The 13,579-nt window shown below is 38.7% G+C and overlaps 1 protein-coding gene across 1 annotated transcript in view; it reads left to right on the top strand.

Moving 5' to 3' along the window:
• LOC144251292 (methylglutaconyl-CoA hydratase, mitochondrial-like) overlaps window positions 1-13,579 on the top strand; it is a 79,127-nt gene that overhangs the window by 46,488 nt on the left and 19,060 nt on the right. Inside the window, exons 4-5 of the mRNA XM_077794325.1 lie at window positions 5,225-5,317; window positions 6,899-6,955. Coding sequence (XP_077650451.1) covers window positions 5,225-5,317; window positions 6,899-6,955 — 150 coding nt within the window. The remainder of the gene's footprint in view (window positions 1-5,224; window positions 5,318-6,898; window positions 6,956-13,579) is intronic.

The following is a 13,579-nucleotide window of genomic DNA, read 5'->3' as shown; positions in this document are numbered from 1 at the left end:
AGGAGAACTGAGGTACAGCCAGCCCGCAAACTTTGCTCAGGGATTTGTGTTGTGTTGTTTTTCTGATTTCCTTAAAACTTGATTGGAATGGGAGAATGCACTTTAAACTAGAGATAAAGTTTTAGCTGAACTTAAAGGATAATTAGTAATTTATTATGGTTTTTAGTTGTTTTTATTTTATTTCTATCTTTGAAAGATTTCACTATTTGGAGTTTCCACATAATTTATGGGCATTCCCGTTGAAATACTTGGATTTCTCTGTTTTACACAACAACACTAGTCTTCAGGCAAAACCCAAATTTAAAAATCACATGACTGACACTGTCATTCCTCCTTAATCAGATTGTTTGTGTTTTTATAGAGCCTTGTAAAGAAGCTACATCATTTATTATATCTCCTTAAGGGTTGAAAGTAGACGCATGGTTTCCCGTGTTTTTGCCCTGCTCTCATTCTGGTTGCCCTTGGGGATGCTGGCCTGGAGGCTGCTGAAGGGTACCAGAGGCCTGCCTTACTGCTCTTTAAATAGCTACACTCTGTAATTGTGTGCTTTAATTATATTTTTAGGAGAATTTCAAACCATTATTATCTTCTATGTCATACCTGGCTCATTTCCTGATACTGCACTCAAAATAGTGTCTGATGCTGATGGTTGGATAACGCATTGAGTCATCATTGCATCCTGTTGCTGTGGGAATAGCTTGTGCCCACTGGATTTCAGTTCCTGTTTCATTCCTTTGTACTCATGTACAACTTCCATTATGATATTCCTTCAGATCTTTAAACTGATAATCTCCTTTCTAAAGGTGGGTTTTATTGTTTCCCCTGTGTTTACTCACAGGTAGAAGAAATATAAGATGTAAAAACAGGCATATCAGATAACTGTGAAAGTGGCATTCCCTTTGAGATGATGCATATTTTCCTGAAAAACAGGACAAATGTCTTGGTCTGGGGTGGGGGGAACAAGAATTATATATAGTTTTAAATTTATCAAGATGTGAAATAGCTAATATGGAATAATAAGTAAGCTATTTTACCTAAATAATTTTTGAGTAGGAAAATTTTATAGACAGCTTTCCACAATGCTAAAATATTAATATTTAAAATCTCAAGTAGTTAACCTTTTCAGTGATTTGAAGATGCTGTGATTCCTCCTCCTCTCCTTGTTCTTCCTCTTTCTTTTTCTTATTACCTTTCTGGTTCCCTCCCTTCCTTTGTCCTTTCCTCCCTTCTGTTCTATCAGCCCTTTTATTTTTTATTTTGAGATAAGACCTTGCTAAGTCTCCCAGGCTGGCATCCAACCTGCGACCTCATGCCCCACTCAGCCTCTGGAGTTACTGGCATTATAGTCTCTCTCATACTACGCCTCCACCCCCACCTTTTTCTGGTACGAGGACCCCAAATTTCTTGTCATTTTGCATTATATATTTCTTATAAATCGTAATGTTAATTTTTTATCCTTCATGAGAAACTTAGTTTCTCAAATTGTAAACTATCAAATTTAAAAATAATTTTTATTAATTCCAAAAGTATTAAATATTGGGGAAAAGGTTATATTCTCTAACATCAGAATCAAGAGCACCTGATCAGGAGCTGATTGATTTGAGCCCCTCCCAGATCAGCCCCTTCACATTTTGTTTACTTCTCATGTCCAGAGGCTGAGTGATTAGCTTGACCTTCAGCTCCTCTCCCCTCCCTAAAGATTTTAGGGGCTGGGGCTGAAAGTTCCAGCCATCTAATCCTGGCTTGGTCTTTTCTGTGATCAGCTCTCATGATGAAGCTTTTCATCAGTTATCTGGCTGGCATACAAAGTATAGTCTTATCACTCCAAAGATTCCAATGGTTCTAGGAGCAGTGTGTTTAGAAACAGGTAGGGTGACCAGATGCATATTCATTCCAGTGTCACTTTTCCAGAAGCTTCTTCATGAGTTCCTTCCCGACTTACCAGTGCATGGCATTCCATGCTTCAGAGAGAGAGCATTCATTCTCTACTGAGACACTCTCCAGCTTAGGAACACTTTGGGGTTTTTTATTTCTGAAGCTCCCTGTGACTGCATAAGTTCATATTGTTTTTTAAGGTATTAAAAACAAAAGAATTAACAATTATAGAAAAGGAGATAAAATACCAAGTTTAAAGTAGTGGATGGGGAACAGGCAGTGAAAAACTTGGAGGTATATCCCAGTTTAAGAATGTTATTGAGTAGCCTTGATTTGACATCAGGTCTTTGTTTCAGATGGGCAGTGCAGTAGGGGATGGTTTGACAGAGAAGGGTGCCCAGAGTATCATGGAAACAAAGGGAGGGATATTTGAGTAGTGCTTTGAAAGACATGTAAGAACGTAAGGACTAGCTAGGTATTCTAGATGGAGGTGCAACTCTTGCATAGGTGTGGATTCTTGAATGGGTGTAACTTCTAGAGGTGCTTCTGTTAGCTTGGGGTTGGAACACAGAGTATCTGTCTGAGGCTGGAGAAAAGATGAATAGGTAGACAATAGGTGCCTCTTGTTTACTTCATTTTATCTCAGAGATGGAATCAATAATTGTACAATTTTAGACAGGGGAAAAGCCCTGTAGAAATGTGGAATATGCATCAGAGGGTTAGGTAAAGAAATTAATTTTGAGGCTTCCTACTGGTGAGGAATGATGATACCCAAAACTCTAACAGAATGGGAGGGGACCTTGAAGATTAGCAAGCTGTTAGAAGACTCAAGACAGCTGGGCATATGGGCATTGAAAAGGAATCCAGGATGGCTTCTTGGATGACTTGGTGAGTGGGTCTGCTCCTAACTATGAGTTAGAATCTAGAAGTGTTGAAGAGTTGTCGTGGACATGAATAAGTGTTTAAGTGGAGATGTCCAGTAGGCAGGTGGCTATACAGACATAGTATAGAAAGAAATTTGAGTTTGAGGTAGAGGAATGTGGACTTCTTGGCATTACAGATAATAAAAGCTGGGTGGGAATGAGAACTCATGAGTAAAGCTTATACTGAGAAGGTACAAGACTGAGAATTAACCAGGAAGGATGTGGGACCCAGCAGGCAAATGGAAAAGGTAATTCAAGGAGACAGTAATCAGGATTACTCTGATCTTAAAGGCTATATGTTTAATGGGGACTGAAGATTGTACACTGGTTGTGGGACCTGGAGCAAACATCTTGGTGGCTTGGAGTGTATGGGTATGGGTGACATGGACTTATTCTACTCTGCCCAGAAACTAGTTTGTAAAGGGAGATGAGCCCAAGGTAGGGCCTCAGGAAAGGTTTTGATGGGAGGGACATGAGATTGGAGAGGTTGAAGATTGAGGGAACTACAAATAGATAAGCTCTGTAACCAGGTTCTTAGGAAGAAGGAAGTGTCATGAGCAAGTGACAAAGTCATTCTATTTCATTTGTAGGAGCTTAAGATGACTTTGGGGAACCATTGAGATTAAGTTGCCATTTAATCACTTTATTGATTTTTTTCTTTTAAAGTTAAAATTCACTAGATAGTGTTTGTACATTAAACTCATTTCCTGATTGTCGACACTGATAAATCTTTCTTTCCCCTGCTAAGTGTGCTAGAAAAGAACATTAGGTGTCTTCCCTGTGCAAAAGCCCTATGCATCTCTGCTCTTGCTAGAGTGTTCTGTCTTGGGTGGCAGCTGCACATGTGTGCTCTTTCTCTGCCTTTTCAGACTTTAGTCTCAGAGTAAAACTGGAAAATTTCTTGATGTGCGAATGGGTGAGATTCAGCATACTTCAAGTTTGGGGATTGTTTTTTTTTTTGTATTGTGGATTGATCATTGAGCATCTGCACATGTTAGGCAAGTGCTCTAACTGCTCAGCTGCATCCCTAGTCCACAAATTCATGTTTTTGTTTTTGTTTTTGGTACTGAGGCTTGAACTCAGGGGCTCTTGAGCACTGATCCATGTCCCCAGCCCTAATTTGTATTTTATTTAGAGACAGGGTCTCACTGAATTGCTTAGTGCCTTGCTTTTGCTGAGGCTGGCTTTGAACTTTCGATCCTCCTGTCTCAGCCTCCTGAGCCGCTGGGATTACAGGAGTGCACCACTGCACTGGGCAAATTCATATGTTTCTAAAGAAATAAAATGATTTGCCTCTTTTGGGGAATTTCATCTGTTAGCATACTAATGAAAGAGAGAGGTTTTAGGGACTAATGCCTCCCCACCTTATTTTGTGGTCCAGTGGTTAAACCCAGGGCTTTGCACATGTTGGTCAAGCATTCTACCACTGTGCTACATGGGATGGCATCTTTTAAAAACCTGTATTCTCTTTATATAATAAGATTAGCCAGCCTAACTTCAAATTCCCATAGTCAGAATTAAAACTAATAGAAATTTTTCTGTTTTACAGAGTAATCAATGAATATAACCAGTCATTTTTTGACAAGTTATAGAAGTAAAATGTCCCCCACTCCCAGCACTGGGGATAGAAGCCAGGGGCACTGTGCCATGAGCTATATCTATATCCTCAGCTCTTTTTTATTTTTTATCTCGATAAGGGGTCGCACTAAGTTGCCAGGCTGGCCTTGAAATTGTGATCCTCTTGCCTCAGCTCCCGAGTTGTTGGGATTATAGGCATATGCCACTATGCCTAGACATATCTGTATATTGTAACTTACAAAAATCTCTATACAATAATATTCTTTCTCTAGACTCCAGAAGTGTAGTTTAGAGTTCTGTGAATGGTGGCTTTTTCCCAAAGTCTCCTCCCCAGGAGGTGTGACTTTGGGTGGAGCCCATTGAGCACCTGTCACTAAATGGTGGAGCTGCCACAGCAACTGGTTGGGCTTCTTCTTTCTTGTAAGGCATATATCATTTCTTTAAATGAGGTTGTCATTCTTAGCCTCCAAGTAGCCCTTAAATGATCATGAATTTGAGTTATGCGTGTCATTTCACCTTGAAATTTTTATGAACCAAACAACTTGTAAAAGACTATACTATAAAAAGTCATAGAACTATTAATTTGACCAAAAGCATTTATGAAAAATTCATTAATGTAGGAAGGTTTAAAGATGATTATTGTATATTCAAGTGTTGGCACACTATGCAATCATTAGATAAAAGTTTTTGAAGAATAATGATGGAGATGTAAATGGTTTGCTAAAGGTAAAATGGATATAGAGTCTATATACAATATCCCATTTAAAAATGTATTCACAAAAAAATGGAATTACATAGTGAGATAATGAACTAATTGAAGAAGCATGACCTTTGTCATCCTGTTTCAGCTAATCTTCCAGTGCCAATGATTGCAGCAATAGATGGCCTTGCGCTAGGTGGTGGTCTTGAATTGGCTCTGGCCTGTGATATACGAGTAGCAGGTAGGTGGGAATTGATCCTATTAAAAATGTAATGTTCAAAAATGGATTTTGGATTTACTTTTGAGTTAATTCCAGTATTTTGTTCTGGTCCTGTTTTTGAGTGAGACATTTTAAAAGTCACCTGTTGGGCCTCATGGTGCATTTAGAACCCCACTGAAGAAAGGGATCTTCTGTTGTCTCTTGCTGTTTTATGGCAGTAGGAAGAGATGTTAGGTCAGACAGATGTGAGTTTGAACAGTAGGTCTTGTCCTTTTCAGATGAATTCCCCCCCCTCTCTAAATGGGGGAAACCACTGTGGGAGTGCTTAGACCAAGTACTTAATAACTCTTAAGTGCAGTAATAATAACATAATCCCTTTGCAATTCATTCTATTCCTAAGTGGTTTTCTGAGTATGTAGAGATGGTTATGAAAATAATGAAGACAATTAGTGTTGACCAGTTACTGAGTGCTGCCCAGGTGCCTGGTACACACTTGACATATATTTAGTCACTCAGTGTGCCTAGCAACCCTGCAAGCACAGTGCTTTGGTGCAGGAAGACGCTGGGAACAGAAAGAGGGGAAGTAACAAGGCCAAAGGGGTGACTGAACTGGAATCACAGGCCACAGTTCTATTACCCCCCTGGAGTAAGTGTGAATACCAATCTTCTGTGTTGATGTTTCTGGACAATGTCTTCCAGAGGGTTTCAGCTCTAGCTGTTCCATGGGCTCTGGGACTGATCAGACAGCAGACAGCAGGCATTATTCTTCCCTTGGCTCCCATTGTCACCTGATATGGCTGCATATTAAAAGTAGAGTCAGTATAATTCATTTAAATAATTTGGATTGTGTCTTGAGACTAGTGGTTGCTTGTCCTTATGTATGTTTTCTTTCTTTCTACTTTAAGTCCCTATATATTCTTTTAATGATGACATCAGTTATTGTTTTATGGTGCTAGAGATCAGTTTGCTTTTCAATTGACAAGCTAAGGTATCTGGAATCCATTTTGAAAGAATGCAGGCTCTTGTAATGAGGATGTGAAAAATAGTCTAAGTACATTTGAATATGCACATTAAGAAATGATGAAGATGTTGTAAGGTACTTGTGAAAACAAACATAAAAAAAGGAATGCTTCCCAACTGTCAAACAGTAAAACTATTTGTTGAAAGTAACTAGAGACATGGTCTTGAGAAGTTGCCATATCTGATATATTAAGCTGTTTGATCTAGGGGACAATTCAGGCAGCTAAAGAATTTGTGCTTGTCAGACACAGTCTCTCTCCTGATCCTGAATAATTACTGAGATCCAAGCCTTCAAGTAGTATTAGCTCTAATAATATAGTTACAGTTCTTGTCTTTTACCATCAAAAACGAATTCACTGCCAAGCAGTTTTTAACAGAAAATGTTGTGTTACTCTCCTTATATATAAGTAATTTAGAGTATTTTCTTGTTTCTCTAAGTATCTTTTGAAGTGATTAAAAAAAAGTGACACCAGTTAAATTAGTAAACAGTGTTCTAATGTATCTTAGTTTACTAACTCTTTCAAGTTGTGGTTTTTTAATGCTATGATGTGTATGTTTCTTAATTTTCTTTTTTCTTTGTAGCTTCCTCTGCAAAAATTGGCCTGGTTGAAACAAAGTTGGCAATTATTCCTGGTGGAGGTATGAATTGTTCACTCCTGTCTCTCAGTATTCTTACTGTGTTCCCAGTTACAGTGTCTAAGGCAAAATTCTGTTCATGGAAAAGGCAGAGGAGACTACTGTATTGTTGGCTCTTTTAGTGAAATCCCTATTCAAAATATGCTCCTTTTTAGCTGCAGATGGTGGTCATATACTGGATATTACTTTCTTTTTGTGCTGTTTTCTTTGCTTTTCTATGTTATTTTAAGTTTTCAATTATTGTACAGTCTACATTGATATCACTGCTTGGATCTCTTTTGTTAAAGGACTACCTGGCAGTTTTGAAACTTTTTTTTTTTTTTAGTATTTTTTGGATGTCGATGGGCCTTTATTTAGTTCATTTATTTATATGTGGTGCTGAGAATTGAACCCAGTGCCTCACACATGCTAGGCAAGTGCTCTACCACTGAGCCATAACCCCAGCTCCAGTTTTGAAACTTTTATTCATGCATTTAAATGTGTGTGCCCTAACTGAGAGCTTCCTGCACACAGTCAGACCCTGAGTAGAAGAGGAGAGATGGCTTCTCTGTTGGTCATCTTTGTATCACTGGGACAAAATACCTGAGGTAGACATGTAGGAGGAGGACAGGTTTACCTTGGCTCATGGTTTTGGAAGTTTCAGTCCATGGTTGGTTCCATTGCTTTTGGACCTGTGGTGAGAAATTACATGGCAGCTGGAAGGCAAAGAGGGAAAAAGGGGCCTAATTTCCAAAACCACCTTTAATGGCATGCCCACAGTGACCCCCGCTTCCTCCTACCAGGCCCCACCAGCCAAGAAAACAAAGCTGGGGCCAGGCCTTGAATACATGGGCCTTTAGGGAACATTTCAGATCCAAGTGAGCATCTTCCCAGGCTTTGGGCCATATTTTTTGTTTTTGTACAGCAGGACAAAGGTTGGGGTTAGTGGGTAGCCTGAATTTGGAGCTGAAGAGGTTTTGTTTCTTCTGTTCCCATGAAGAACATAGATGAGCTGCTGCTTTTGTGAGTGTCATATAAGAAAGCACCGTTTCAACATTGACAGTGAAATTTTGCATCATTTATAAGTCTGAATTTTTTGCTATTGTGATTTAGAGAATTTGGAGATATTCCCATTTCATGATGTCCTTCTTTGAAACAGTTGTCTTCACTTAAGGATGTGTATGGTATAGTAACCTTCCTTGGTAACTTTCACATGTAAATGACAGCTTATCAGTGTTATGGATGAAATAACTGTACCCTGTAAAAATTAAATACAGTGTTGAACATGACAGATGTCTGCAGATGAATAGGTTTAAATTGTATGTTTAAAGAGTATGTGTCCTAGCTAGGGTAAAGAATTAAAACATAAGGTAGGTAGAAATTTAAACTTAAGTTATAGTGAAATTGAAGACTACTCAGTTCATGCAGGAGAGTATTCTATTTTGGTCATCCACAAAAATGCTATTTTTTAAGCCCAAAGCATTTAATATCTATCTGTTCTACCATGCCTACCTTGTCCATAGTAACTAATGAAAACACTAGAGAAGGGTTTGTAAGAGAATGAATCTATTTGAAAAACATTACCAGATAACTAATTGTGAAATAAAATGAAATGGAGAAAAAGTGTGACATTGCACATTTTGGAATTTCTTTTAAGAAATAAACATTTAGGGGTAATTAGGATATAACTAATCCTAGAAACATAGTGGCTTGCATGGTGCATCCTCGTTCCTTCCCACAAGCTATGGCAATCTAGGAGCCTATAAATGTGACCTTATTTGGAAAGAGGATCATTAAAGATGTAATTAAAGGGTCTCAAAATGAGCATATCCTGTATTATCTGAGAGACTCTAAGGTTCAATGAGAAAGTATCCTTACAAGAAATAAAAGAAACATGCAGAAGAGAAGATCATGTGAAGACAGGGGAATAATGCACGCATAAGCCAGGCAATGCCAAGGATAGTCTGCAGCCACCAAAGTGTGGGGGAGGGCACCATGGTATAGTTTCTCCTTCAGAGTCTCCAGAAGGATCCAGCCTCACAGAGACCTTGATTTTGGATTTCTGCCCTCCAAAACTGAGAGAATAAATTTCTGTTGTTAATATGTGGTATTTTTTGTTACAGCACTCTTTGGAAACTGATACTGTCACTTTTCAATGATATTAAAGTAATATGTTTAGACCAGGGTTAGTAAGTGAAAGAGATTGGGGATGGGAGGAAACTGAACTTGATAATTTGAATACTTGCCATGCCTTGAAGATGAAGTGTTTTGTATTAAAACAACCAAAAGTTAAAACACTTCTATAATGAAAAAAAATGGATTGTACTTCAGAAATGAGGGTGAGCTTTATTGGCTTCCTTCCTTCTGTTGTGAATGCCTCATGAGTGGCGTTGTGAATGCCTCATGAGTGGCATTGTGAGTGGCAATGTGCTATGCCTTGTGAGTTCTAGAAATCAGAATTTCTCCCAGTGTACTTAAGTTCTTCAGCATTCTTTTCAAGTGGACCCATTAATTAGAATACTTTTTTTTGGTAGATTTGAATGAATTTGTTCTTATGTTTTCTCATGAATGGGATTATTTTTCTAATTTTTATTAAATAAATTTTATCATAAAAATTATAGTGCTTTAATATTTTCCCATTTATTTATAATAGCTGGTTCTGGCTGGGCACAATGGCACATGTCTGTTATCCCAGTGACTCGGGAGGCTGAGGTAGGAGGATTGTGAGTTCAGAGCCAGCCTCTGCAATGGGAGGCACTAAGCAACTCAGTGAGTCTCTGTCTCTAAATAAAATACAAAAAAGGGCTGGGTATGTGGCCCAGTGGTCGAGTGCCCCTGAGTTCAATTCCTGGTACCGTGCCCTGCCCCGCGCCCCCCCCCCCCACCGCTGAAATAGCTGATTCTCTTTTTCTTTTTTTAAAAATTTATTTATTTTAATTATATATATGTGTATATATATATATATATATATATATATATATATGTGTGTGTGTGTGTGTGTGTGTGTGTGTGTGTGTGTATTATATGACAGTAGAATGCATTTTGATTCATTGTACTGTTATAGTTAAAGCTTCATCACAGGGTTTCATAAACTGACTTCCAGACCACTCATGTATAATCGAATCAAGCCTTTATTGAAGCACACTGGTGGCGGCTGACCAGAACATAAAGCTGTTCCCCTGATCAGCCCCGCACAATTGCAAGGGCACTCCTTATAAGCCTGAAAACCGCAAAAGGGATATTCAGGGGGTCTAGCCAATGCAAGCAAGCCAGGTTACAAAAGCGGGACAGTGCAGTCAAGCGGAGGGAAGCCTAACCAATCACAGTTAGTTCAGTCACCCTAGTTACAGAAACAGAGCCCCATTACCCTAGTTACAGAAACAATACCCCATTAGATAGTTTTGTGTTCTTAAAGGTTTCTTTTCTTTTTTTTATTATTAGTTGTTCAAAACATTACAAACCTCTTGACATATCATATTTCATAGATTTGATTCAAGCAGATTATGAACTCTCATTTTTACCCTGTATACAGATTGCAGATTCACATCGATTCCACATCCACTTTTGTACACACTGCCATACTAGTGTCTGTTGTATTCTGCTGCCCTTCCTATCCTCTACTATCCCCCCTCCCCTCCCCTCCCCTCCCTTCCCCTCCCATCTTCTCTGTCTACCCCATCTAAAGGTTTCTATAGCAAAAGGAAAAGAACATCTTGCTCCAGTCATGACTCTTCTACTTGGCATGGTTGTTTTACAGGATGAAGTCATAAAACAAAATGGAGTCACATTTGCTCCTACTATCACATTCCCCACTGGTTTTAGTAGGTTTGATGTCAATCTTGCACATCATTAGGCCTCAGTTGTTTTTTTTTTTTTTTCCATCTTTATGTGTCTAAGGGACTGTACTGGGCTCGTAAGACCATAACTTCGACCTCACCTACATTCTTGTGTATATGGTTTAGGAGGTTTTTTTAGAGGCAGGGTCCTACAGTAATACCAATCAGGAGAAGGACTAGGGACCCAACTATGGATGAAATGATGGTAGTCAACTAAGGGGACCATGAGAATAGGTTTTAGAACCAATTGCCTGAAGTTTCTAGTGTTTTCTCTCTTATCTTTAACCTGTTTCTCACAAGCGCCAAACTGTCCTTTATTATCCCAGAATGGTTTGCAGAGAAACAAGTTTCTCCTGGAGCCATACAAAATCCTCCTTGTTTCATAAAGAGACCATCTAGACCTCATCTGTTCTGTAAGACTATTTTTGTCAGAGAGTCTAGTGAAACCTCTAGTTTGGAGATTGACCTTTCTAGTTTTCCTAAATCTATATCTATTTGACAGCTGAGGGACTTCCCAAACCAGCCAGGAGGGGAACTAAAATGGGGGCAGCCAGTCTATGTTGATAAATCAGTGGGGCCTGGCCTTTTAATAAGTTCAGGTGTTTTTTTCCCTTTACTCCATCAAAATAGTAGGTTACATAGTTCAGAGTTATTGACAGGTTGGAGATTTAGGCAAGGAGTTCAAAGTGGGACCTGGGAAGCACAATTTTTGGTGAATGGGAAGTTGTCCCACTTATAAGTTGGGTTGTGGAAGCGAGTGTCTCTTTATGGAAGATCACCCAGGGTGATCTTGGGAGCAGTTTCCCAGGTACATCTTCCTGAGCTAGACATATTGGCAAACATCTGTGTTGACCATAATTTTTTTCTCTAATATTAGGGACCTCCTACTGCTGTAAGGGAAAAGGGCGATGACCATTCTTGCTACTTCCAGCTGAAAAGGGGCAATGTGCAGTGGATGAGCAGTTTGGAGTCCCATTTTAGAAACTGAATGGGTCAAGAAGTCCATGGTAAAAATCTGGCTCAGGAGCAATAGGATGTAAAGTCACCTGGGGTAGGCACTTCTATGAGAGAAACAAAAAGACATGAGAGCTGAAGTAAGGTTAATACAAAATAGCAGTTGTAGCATCTGGAACTTGTCCATGAATATCTTGAAAATGACAGAAATTAATAATTGTTTACCAGGAGGCAGAAGACCTGAGAAATTGTCCCCATAACAAGGCCTAACAAAGCCCAATAAGGCACTTTTTTTTTAACGTTGTCAGAATTATCAGGAATATAGACACAACATTTAGTTAAATTATTGTTAATGTCATCTGATTTTTGTAAGAAATACCTTTTTGGCATAACCTCTGTGTTCAGTAAAGATCCTTTGTTACTTAGGATTAGATAATTATATTAATACACACTGATTATATCTTCCTGTGTAGGACGTTAGGAAGATCTGTAGGCCTTAAACTGACTAAAAACTTCTGGCAATGTTTATTGGTAGTTATCAGGCATTTTTGCCTAAGAATTTCTCTTCTGTTGTCTCCAGTCTTTCTTATTTTGGGGGATGCTAACACTAGTGTACATTTTAAGTTACATTAAAATAACTGTTCTTTGTTTTTAAATGTCCAGGAACGGCTGTGCTTTGGTTTTAACTGTTTTTGCTAGGTGTTTAAGACCAAGCTGGTCAAACTGACCTTGTTCCTATCTATTGGTAAGAGTCAGCTGAGTTTCTTTGGAGGACATTTTTTGGGGAACTTGTGAGCACCACTTTTGCTCTGTTAGTGTCATCTGCATTAGGATGGGTCAAGGTCTTGCTGACCAGATGGCTTCCCTTGGAAGCATCAGGCATGTCTCCTTTTTAAATGACCCTCCTGGTTTGCAGCATGGACACTCATTGGCTTTCTGTTCTTCAGAGGTCTCATTAATCTCCCTTATTGAGAGGTTATGTGGTCCAGAGTTGCAAAGCTTTTCCCCTGTCCTGGGTTCAGGCTGACTTAGAGGGCAAGAGTCAAATATTGGTTTCTTTGGCCCCTTTATTTTAAACTTAATATTTAAATTTGGCCTTAAACATCCAGCAAGTTAGTTTTACCCGTTTTAAAGTAAGAATGCTGGGCTTTAACTTTTACAGTTAATTTTTACATAACACAATATCCTTATTTTATTTATTAATTTATGTAATGCTGAAGATCTGCCTGAAGGAGAAGATGAAACCTTAGCATCTACTGTATGATCCAATCATTCTACGCCAACAAGGCAGCTTGCAGACCCAGAGACTCCATTAGATTTTGGCTATAAAAACTCTCTTTTGCCAGGTCCTCCTCTCTTGCTCTCTCCTTTTTCTCTCACTTTCCCTGTTTCTCATTCTCCCTCTCACTTTTTCTTTCCTTCTCTCTCTCTCTCTCTCTCTCTCTCTCTCTCTCTCTCTCTCTCTCTCTCTCTCTCTTTCTTTCTTTCTCTTTTGTGTTAATCAGACACTGTCACAGTAAAGGTCTCTTGGTTGCTCCAAGTGTAGTGGTCACATTTTTTTTTTAGTTATAATGAAAATACAAAGTGAAATTAACAATAGTAAAAACATATTTAGCTTGTATATAATTTTGAGCCTTGGCTGAGTTATACATTATATTTTTTATTTGAGATCACAGTAATTTTTCCAATAAAGTTAATTTTTGAATATAACTTTAAATTAACTGAAACGTGGCCTACTTTGACATGCTGTAAGGTGGGAGGCAGAGCCTTATCTCAGGTAAGGCAGGGTTCTTCACAATCTTAGGTAAAATGTTTTAGTTTTAAAGTTGATCTTTGTCTCTCTTTTTAGATATAATTT

This window comes from Urocitellus parryii (genome assembly GCF_045843805.1).
Source record: "Urocitellus parryii isolate mUroPar1 chromosome 13 unlocalized genomic scaffold, mUroPar1.hap1 SUPER_13_unloc_1, whole genome shotgun sequence".
NCBI lineage: Eukaryota > Metazoa > Chordata > Mammalia > Rodentia > Sciuridae > Urocitellus > Urocitellus parryii.
The sequence above is the reverse complement of the archived record's forward strand: the minus strand, read 5'-3'. Positions and strand labels throughout refer to the sequence as shown.